Here is a 10,607-nt window from a genome sequence, read left to right as displayed (position 1 = left end):
TTATATATATATATATATATATACATATATATATATATATATATACATACATATACACAGTGATACAGTACTGTGAAAAGTTTTAGGCACTTGTGTAAAAATGCTGTGTCAAAAATAATGTCATAAATAGATTTTCTTTATCAATGAACTTTTATTAACTAAATTAAATCAACATTTGGTGTGACCATGCTTTACATTTAAAGCAGCTTTTGCCCTCGGTTTTTCAGGTAGCTTTGCAGGTAGGTCTCTTGAAGCATCTTGGAGACGTTGCCACAGTTCTTCTGGATTTAGTCTGTCTCAGTTTGTTCTTTAAGTTTGTTATTTGTTATAAAAAATAACTTGACCCCCTAACAGCTCTTCCATGTCTCTTCTATACTTTTCATTCTTTTTATTTATTATAAAAACACTTTTATATATTGTTGGTTTGATTGCTTCTATTGTCCTCTTTTATAAGTAGCTTTGCATAAAAGCATCTGCTACATGAATAAATGTAATGTAAATAATCCCTTTAAACATATTTACATTACATACTGTATCACAAGTGTATTTTGTTTATAAAGTCTTAAAAATATAGTTGATGGGCAGCTAACTGAGCAATAAATGCCAAAAGACTTGGTTTAACTAACTTTAATAGATCTGCCCCAAAAGTTATATACATAAATTGCTGTAAAAATACTGATGAAAGAGCATGTAAATGCAGCCACTGCAAAAACCATCAACCATAAACACACAAACTGTCTGGAATGCTGATGTACCAGCTACTGTCAAAATGCACACAAGCCCCTAAAGACTTTACACATAAAGACACTGAGTGTGTATCTGTGATAATATCTCATTTAAATAAATTAATATTTTAAATAAATATATAAATTATAATTAAAGTTTCCTACTGCGATAAGTTAAAGTTCACCTTACGCAAAATGCTTAAAAGTTTCCACAAAAATAGTTCCTTTCTGCATGAATACTGGCTACACAAACACAGATGAGGAACGCAACACTCCAGGTTCACTCCAGGAGAGAAACTAATGTTAGCTTGTGAGCATCGTCATGACACCAAAACGGTCTGGCAGTCTAAATCAAAACACCGAAAAGGGTATTACTCAGGAAATGCACAGAAATGAATAATATCTACAAATATTTGACGTTACAATAGGTAAATTTGGAAAAGACATCACAGACCTTAAAGCAACAAGAATCCAGGCATCTGAACTCACAGGTACTGAGAATAATTAAAGATATATTGAGAACACAGTGGGAAAACTGTATAAAAAAAATTTTTGTAAAAAATAAACCTGAGGAAATTGTTTCAAACGTAAATAATGCATGAATGTTTCCTCTTTTTGGGTTCATAAGTGATACATTTATGTAATTCATACATGATTTTAAGTGTTGAGTATTGAGTATTGTGTTCATAGCCGAGTGTTTGAATTTAAGTGGCTGGAGGAAGACTGCAAGGTACAATGGCACCACTTACGACAAAAACTTTGCTGTCAGTAAGCACCGTTTTAATCCAGTTATCCAAAACCTCAATAAATAAATCTCCTCTACTCTGCAAATAAAAACAACCTCAATGCACTGTCACCATCTGCATAAAAATTCACAACATCAACTGTCTGGATGCATTGCTCAGTTACCGTTCAAGCATTGAAGACGTGCTGACTCTTCAAATTCCCTCGACGAAACCTCACTGTTAGCATCAGCAGTATAGAGTTGGACTTTTTCATTTTATTTGTGAATAGCAGTTCCATCTTGCTCCTATACTGCGGCACGATTCCAGCTCTGTTAGTCAATTATCATGACTTCATCTACAGGCCTCACGGGAGAACAGACCAAATCACTATATATGCACACAAAACTGTTGTGAAACTTGTCCTGTTAAAACAGGCACTTCTGTTAGAGTCAAGATTCTTAGAGTCAAGAACATTTTATTAAACTAAAGAACCAATATTTGTAACCCACATTTTGCCTCTTTTTTCCACAATTTTCACTTCATATAAACTTGTAATTGTGAGATAAAAGTTTAATATTCTAACTTTTATAATTTAAGAAATTAGGAAGGGGGCCAACACTTTTTCACACCACTGTATATATAAATGACTAATTACTTTTTAAATTACTTTTGACTGTAAAATCACAGCTAGCACATAATGGCATAAGAGTGACAACCTTTTTTTTTTTGAAAGATGCCAAATTTAATTTGTGTAGAAAACATTTAGTTTGTTTTTTCTTTCAATTGTGAGTTCATCTCACAATTCTGAATCCACAATTCTGAATTATTCTTAGATTTGCAAGTAAACATTTCGCAATTCTGAGTTTATATCTCGCAATTCATACATTTTTTTGTCTCAACTTTTTTTTCTCAGAATTGCGAGAAACAAACTCAGAATTCTGACTTTTTTCCTTACAATTTTTACATCTCACAATTCTGAAATTTTATCAGCCACTTCTGACATGTTTTCTGAGAATTCTGAGTCTACATTTTGCAATTGTTGTTTTGTTTTCCGCCACAATATATATAATATAATTAGGGCCCTATGAAATCCTTTTTTTACCCCAATTTCCATTTTTTTCCCCCACAAATTCAGTTTTTTCCCCATTTTAATTGTTCTGGATTTCATTTTTTTTCCATTTTATTTTTGGAAAAAAACATGCTTCTGCGCCATTCATTCACACACAGACAAGCAGACCATGCAGGATTCATATTCAAATAGTATTTTTGCTGCTTAATATTCACAGAGACTAGTCCATATCACATTTTTATTTATTCATCCAAATGTTGGCAAATTCTGTGAAATTCCGTGTTATACATTAAATTCCATTTTTGACCAGATTCCACGTTTCCGTCCGCATTTTCTGCATCACGGAACTCATAGGGCCCTAAGAATACAAAACAGGTTATGACTATTTTTATCTCACAATTCTAACTTTTTTTTTCTCACAACTGTGAATTTAAATCTTTTTTGCAAAAAAAAAATAATAAAAGGTAATTTTATATCTCACCAGTTAGCCTTTGTTTCTTGCAATTGAAAGAAAAATCAATTTATTTTTTTATTCCGTGGCAGAAACGGACTTCCATACTTTATTTTCACGAGTGTACAGTCTCAGACTACATGTTCACAGTCAACCGTTTGGGGCCTTATTGAGTCCTCAAGAGAGAAGTGTTCTGTGTTGTCCTAATCGGTTATGCTAAGAATGCGATTTGGGTTTGAGAAAATTGGGCAGATAAAGAGGAGACAGAGATATAAGAGGGCAAAAACAGAGAGGAAAGCGAGAGATAAAGAGAGAGAGTCCATTGGCGTCACTGCTCGTAAGGCCTTGATGTGAGTCACTCATGTTTACCTGCGTCAAATGCGGCAGTGTTCCATCTCCTGAGAACCTCGAGACCCTCAACCCTTCCCGAGTCTCTCCCTTTGCTATTACTGCCTTCCCTCTTCTCTAATATCCTACACTGCCTCTAATCAGCCTTTTTCTGCATCTATTTTTCCACTCTCTCCATCCATTCAATATCTCTCTGTAATCACGCCTACTGCTCTGCATCCCTCACAGCCTTAAAGGGATAGTTCACCCAAAAATGAAAATTTGATGTTTATCTGCTTACCCCCAGGGCATCCAAGATGTAGGTGACTTTGTTTCTTCAGTAGAACACAAACGGAGATTTTTAACTCCAGCCGTTGCAGTCTATCAGTCGTATAATGCATGGCAATGGGAATTTCTCCATGGGAATTTTTTCACTCTCATAGATTTTGTTACCATTGCCATGCATTATACGACTGATAGACTGCAACAGCTGGAGTTAAAAATCTCCGTTTGTGTTCTACTGAAGAAACAAAGTCACCTACATCTTGGATGCCCTGGGGTTAAGCAGATAAACATCAAATTTTAATTTTTGGGTGAACTATCCCTTTAACTAGAGCAGTAGCAAACAGCCAGAGTCAGTTTTTCCAAACACTCCAGGAGATCTATGAAGGAACAGCCATCTGATTAACATGTCAACTGACCAATCACAGTTAGGCTTTGATGCACAAAATTTTCACATAAACAAGTAAAACTTAGGTATGTTTACGGCATAAGGGAATACGTTAAGAAAGGCTAACTCTGATGTTGATTTTACCCCTGTTTTATGACAGTGTAAGACAGCTATGGTCAGAGTAAATCTGAAATCAATGATTTGACAATAGCAATCTAGAACAAAATGAAATGACAGATTATTTTCAAACAGCACAAAAGTCTCCATAAACGATTGTAATCTGATTCTGAGCATTTTAAAATGTAATATACTCTAATTACAAATACTTAAAGGGGTCATATAAACTGCATAAACACATTTCATTACACCAAATACACAAAATAATGTTATTTTTTAGCAACGTCAAATGACCCCTTTAATTTTTGGGATCTGATTATGTAATCCAGATTATATGTAATCAGTTACTACCCAGCACTGATTACATATTATTTCCTTTTAAAATAGAAATATCATTTATTAAAAATTATTTTGCATTAAAAAAAACATTTTGTATCCTGACGGACCAATTAAAACCTGTGCAGCTTGAATCTTACAAACTACAAAGCCGACCAATTGCAACGGAGTGTTGATTTTGAGAAAGCAACTGCCACCTGCAAAAGTGCAATGTGCCTTCGACAGTCTTTGAACCATTTTTGGTAGTTTGTGTGCATTCCATCTGCAGCTTTGACTAGAGTGGCACCTCAGAAACAACATGAAGACTCAACAAATTCATGATGTCACACAGGTTACCTGTTGGGTCAGTGTGTCCCAGGGTCCCTGCTGTAGTCTCTGTCTATAGTTCGGATGAACATTGCTCCACACCTCCTCGAGAGACAGGGGTCGCCCATCTGTGATGGAGAATGAGTTTTTCTGATTACAGCCCCCTTTGAGCAATCTCTTTCAAATGGATCACGCTTGCATGTGCCTGTTTGCTAACTTGCTCAATAACAGCTCCGAAAATGTTTACATGGCGGCTATTAATGTATTTACAGCACAAAGTCAAACTTTGTTGAGCACAGATGCGAGTCACTGCGCTGCCTGCTTTCTCAAAACTCAAACACTCCTGTAGAGATGGGATCTCAGTGTAAATGTTGAGTCTGTTTTTGCAGCACACATAAAACCAGACTTTGAGAAAGCAGAACACGAGGGTTCTGAAATACACACACTGATAAGGGAAGCAGACAGCATATAAACAAGGCCGTGCGGTTTAATGATAGAAATGCAGTGAGGGAGAATGTCGTGTACCTAACGTGGAGGCTCTGAAATAGAGGACGGGGATCTGATAGCTGCAAGAATACAGAATGTGGTATTCATAGCGCAGCACAGCGTGAATTTCACATACTGCCTGAACTCCAGCCATTTCATCCTCAACGTTTGCCTAGAAAACAAGACAGAGAGAAACGGGTAGAAAGTGAGAGAGACACATGCCATTCAATGACAAAAATACAGACATATATGCGACAAAAAATGTCACATTTTGAGACAACATACTTAATTCAAGTATTAGTTCACTCAAAAATGAATATTCTATCATCATTTACTCACTATCTTGTTGTTCTAAACTCTTAAGAATTATTTAAATCCATAGAATACAAAAGAAATTTATTAGAATGTTTACACTTCTCATTGTTGTACACAAAGTCTGGGGTAAGTACGTTTTTTTTTTCTTTTAAAGAAATAAACATTTTAATTCAGAAAAAAATGCATTTAATTGATACTAAAGACATTTATAATGTTACAGAAGATTTATATTTCAAATAAATGCTGTTATTTTAAACTTTCAATTCATCACAGAATCCTGAAAAAAGTATTTTTTTTCTAAAAAATTAAGCAGCACAACTGTTTTCAACATTGATAATAAGAAGAAATCAGCATATTAGAATGATTTCTGAAGGATCGTGTGACACTTAAGACTGGAGTAATGATGCTGAAAATTCAGCTTTTCATCATAGCACTAAATTACCTTAAAATACAAATCAGTTTTTGAAATTCTAATAATATTTCACAATAGTACTGTTTTTATTGTATTTTTTGCTTAAAGAAATGTAGCCTTGGTGGGCAGAAGAGACTTTCTTTTCAAAAATACTTAAACAATTTACTTTTGAGAGGGCATTCAAGCTCTAAAATTGAGAAAATAATGATAAAAAATAAATAAACACTATAAAAGTGGTCCATATGACTTATATCGCCATATTGGATTCAAGTGATACTGTATACTACAAAAGTCATATGCACTGAAAAATTTGGTGCAGAAACAATTTTCACACAGAAATTGCAAGAAAATTTCACAATTAATTACAAAGAAATGGCAATTAACACAGAATGAAACATCTGAATTTTGAAGACGAAAGATGGAAATAGCATGTTGGAGTTAAACATACTTCAATAATCTTTATTTACAGTACAACTTGTGTGGATTAAACTTCTAGTGCTTTCATGTTGTTTCTGTTTTTGGAGCTCAACAGAATCCATCTCTGTTAACTGTCAGAATACACACAAGAGCAGCCAGCACATTCTCCTAAACTTCTCCTTTTGTGCTCCAAAAGAAATATAGTCATTCCATCATACAGGTTGAAGGGGCATGAATGAATACATTTCCATTCTATTCATATACAACAGATATGAAATCTTGCCACATAAATGCTAATTCGGTTTACACCGCTTCAATGATCTTCTGCAAGAAAAGGAAGTGGCTTTCCACATGCAAGAAGTCATGTATGGAGCCATATCACATATCTGATCCATGATACGTGTGCAGACTTGCCATTAACCCTGAGCCGTGATACCAAACCCAAAGCCAGCGACACACGCGAGTGATTCATCGAGCAGTATGTGACTTCATTCTTCTTCCCAAACTTGACTGATGAAAACAAGATCTCCTTAACAGTCCGTGTGGGCAACAACACGTGTTTACCTTTTTGCTTTCCTCTTGCATCCTTCATCGATAGGATGTTGTTGACATGTTGAGGGAGTTTGTACACTCCCCCCTTTGTGTTGAGGAGCATGAGTAATGGCATCATGCACAGGACCCTCGAGCGGGTCCACATGCCCAAATGTTGTGCAGACTGTTTACCAAGGTTACCTCTCTTTCAGGCGGCGCGCACTGGATTTTCCCGCTCTTTCTCGACCTGCAACCCCTGGTGATTAATTGGCTGTCAGAATGTGGAATAAAGGTTTAGGGCGCTGCAACTTGCACAAGCACAGATAAACAGGAAGGAATGCCGTCATACTTGGGAGGAGTTAACAACCATTACTGGGGAGTAACTAGAACTAACAGCGACACAGCTAACTTACTGTAACTACATTATGTAGACATCACAGTGTAGCTTCGCCACTAACAAGCTACTTTTATTGACAAGTAGCCATGTAACACAACAGAAGGTAACAATTTGGAAAGTCATATTTGTTTTAGTAAATTGGACAGTTTTGGACAGTTTTAAAAAATTGGACAGTTGTAAAGATGATATAAATCAACCAAATCAAAAGGAAACGATTTACTGATTCAAGTCTTGGTGCAGGATTTTGCATGAAACCTTTTTTATGCCATGTTATTGAAAAATACAGCTTTTATTAAATTATACATAATATAATCTTATTGTAATTTTTATTTTATTATTATTACTACTACTACAATAATAATAATCATAATAATAATAATAATAATGTTATATCTGAAGTATTATTCAAGTTCTATATTGAAGCTATATGGGGTGAAATATATTTTAACAATAACAACAACAATTACAATAATAATACTTTTTCATATATTTAAAAGATATTGCACCCTTACATAGCTTTGGCATTTTAGCTACTATTAATTAATTTGAGCTTGAAAAATATTATATAATAATAATATTTTTATCTATCTATCTATCTATCTATCTATCTATCTATCTATCTATCTATCTATCTATCTTCAAATTAATTATTACCAGTAAATTACATTGAAGCTATATGGGGTGAAATAAACATGATACATTTTAGTATTATTATTAAATAATAATAATAATTATTATTATAATTAATGTTATTATTATTACCAATATACTATAATATAACATAGTATAATGTAATTATTATTATTATTACTACCAATAATATGTATTTTATTGTTACCAATAATTATATATTAATAATATATTATTATTACCAATATTATTATTGTTATTATTATTATAATTATATAATTGATGCTATAAAGAGGGCAATATTTGATAAAAAAATAATAAAAAGAAATGTTAAAAAAATAATAAAAATTATTATAAAATTATAATATAATATTATCCATACTTATTATATTATTATTATTATATTGTTTTATACACACACACACACACACTTATATACCAATAATATACTATACTATAGTATATAGTATAATATACTATAATATACTATACTATACCATACCAATAATAAATAAATATTATTAAAATATTCAAGGTCAGATTAATACTACACTGAAGCAACATAAGAGCACAATATCTTTTAAATATATATACAAACAATAAAAAGTAATAATTACTAGAATTATAATAATACTTTTTTATTTTATATAATATACATTTAAACGATATTGCCCCCTTCAGTGTAGTTAGCTTTTGTTAGTTTGTAGGCTCCTACTTCTCAAAACAATAGCTTGATTGTAATAGAACTACTTTATAATAAAACTACTTCATGATTTTAAAAAAAGTCCTAAATTAGCACTCCTAAATGGCACCTGTGACATGATTTCTGTCACACGGAGGAGGCTTTGAGACGCTATGACATCACTATGGCCTTTGCGGCTCACACTGATACGCGCAGGTTTAATTAGTGATAGTGTCTGAGCGACAAGCTGGATCAGCAGCGGCGGTGGCTGGATCCCTGGCAGCTTCAATGCAGGCTCAAGGATTGTTCACACATCCATGCCTTCACCGATAACATCTCCTCCCTCCCATACAAGCGCAAGTCTTGAGAGACACACTACTACTGTTTCACATCCGACGTCTGTCAGGAATGAAAGCGTTTGGAAAGAGGGAAGGCAGGTCAACTAAACAATGATGTCATGCTTTTTCCAAACAATACCGGCATTGAAAGGTAAAATATCTCACCTAGAGGCTGTAAAATAATGTGTGGGATGATGAGTAAAGCAGAAAACGCATTCAATTTGGGGTCCGCCGTGGCAGGAACTCGTTTAGCAAAACGAATATTCACAGCTCTCATTCAACCTTTGCATAACTCACTTTTCGACTGCATTTGGAATTCAAATAAAGGACAAAAGTTCAGCTGCTGTTCGTGCACCGCTTAAAAATGTCAAAAGGTCAAGTTCAAAAAGGGGCGTTTATTAACTTTGAAATGTGTTTCTAGCAACAACTTCTGGCATCCGCCACTGTTTGTTGTCATTCAAACGCTGCCGTGTTTACGTTCAAGCAGGTGTACAGACGTAACGGTGCAATCGCTAAACGACGGCACCTGTTCAACTCCACAAACACGCGAGCAAAGCAAAGGGCTGCGTGGCACATTGCAGCAGACGCTTTAAATAGCATCGTCTAAAGAGATCTAACAGAGCCATGAGCTCAGGTATACACTTTATACGCGCTCCGTTTTTCACTGTCAAAAGGAAGATCATCAATACTGGACGCGCAATAGCAGAATAGAAGACGTTCCCTTCGCTTACCTGAATACCAGCGCATGGCTGGGTAATTTCAGAGGATGATGAAGGATGGGCTCTTTCATTAACCTAAATAAGCCCTAATTATGGGTTTAATTATCCTAGTAATTCCGTTTACATTCTTCGCACTTAAAGGATTAAAATATCTTTTGCTTCTGCATGCATCTCTTGGGGAACAAATAAAGATTGCTTCCTTAAATGTGGTTATATAGCAGCACTCTAGTGGTTGAGTGAGACCCAAAAAAAGAGCCTGTCCTAAAAGGGAAAACAATGCTGACTGCAAATAATAAAATGCATCTAACCATGTAGTCGTGACTTGCAATGAAAATAAATATTTTAACCAAAAAAAAAATTCTATGCTTTATTATTGGCTGAAACCATTTTAGATCACTACTAAAACTGTAAAGCATGGAGGGCCAAATTACTCAAAATTAAATACCTAAATCGTTAAATACATAATTAAATAATTGAATACATAAATAATATATTAATAATTAAAGGGGTCATATGATGCTGCTAAAAAGAACATTATACTTTAGTCTTTGCAACTTTACAGATCTTCTTTATGCACCAAGAGCTTGTAACACTCCAAAGAGAAAGGACAAATTGAAATAGCATCATATGACCCCTTTAAGCAGTTGAGAAGAACATTCTACTGCCTACAAACCTAAAGAAGACACTATAAGGACTGCTATTCTTGTTTACTGAAGTAACGACCCCTTCATGTACAGCTGCTCATAGACAAAGAGTAACATTGAGCACAGCTCCACAGGAGTCAGGTGTGTGGCACTGAAAGGGTTAACCCTGATAGATTTTTGTTGAGTGAGGCATTTATTCACTCCCTAAAAGAATTCCAGCACTCAAAACAGGATGCCACAAAAAAGAAAAAAGCAGTCCTGGCTTCTCTAATCTTCCACAGATCTTTTTGGATTTTTTTTCTTCCTTTCC

General features: G+C 34.4%; 1 protein-coding gene across 3 annotated transcripts in view; it reads right to left on the bottom strand.

Annotated features, from left to right (window-relative positions):
* Positions 1 to 10,607, bottom strand: part of LOC107689373 (ubiquitin-like-conjugating enzyme ATG10) — a 29,441-nt gene that overhangs the window by 8,031 nt on the left and 10,803 nt on the right. For 2 of the 3 annotated variants that reach the window (XM_016487344.1, XM_016487336.1), the window contains 2 exons: positions 5,252 to 5,384; positions 4,757 to 4,854 (listed from right to left, as the gene is read on the bottom strand). In XM_016487344.1, the coding sequence (XP_016342830.1) occupies positions 4,757 to 4,854; positions 5,252 to 5,384 (231 nt within the window). Of the gene's footprint in view, positions 1 to 2,760; positions 2,878 to 4,756; positions 4,855 to 5,251; positions 5,385 to 10,607 lie in introns of those variants that run through there. The other variant, XM_016487348.1, reaches the window with a different exon arrangement.

This window comes from Sinocyclocheilus anshuiensis, unplaced genomic scaffold, assembly GCF_001515605.1.
Source record: "Sinocyclocheilus anshuiensis isolate Anshui unplaced genomic scaffold, SAMN03320099.WGS_v1.1 scaffold393, whole genome shotgun sequence".
NCBI classification, from domain to species: Eukaryota; Metazoa; Chordata; class Actinopteri; order Cypriniformes; family Cyprinidae; genus Sinocyclocheilus; species Sinocyclocheilus anshuiensis.
Note: the sequence above shows the minus strand (reverse complement) of the source record. Positions and strands in the feature narration are given on the sequence as shown.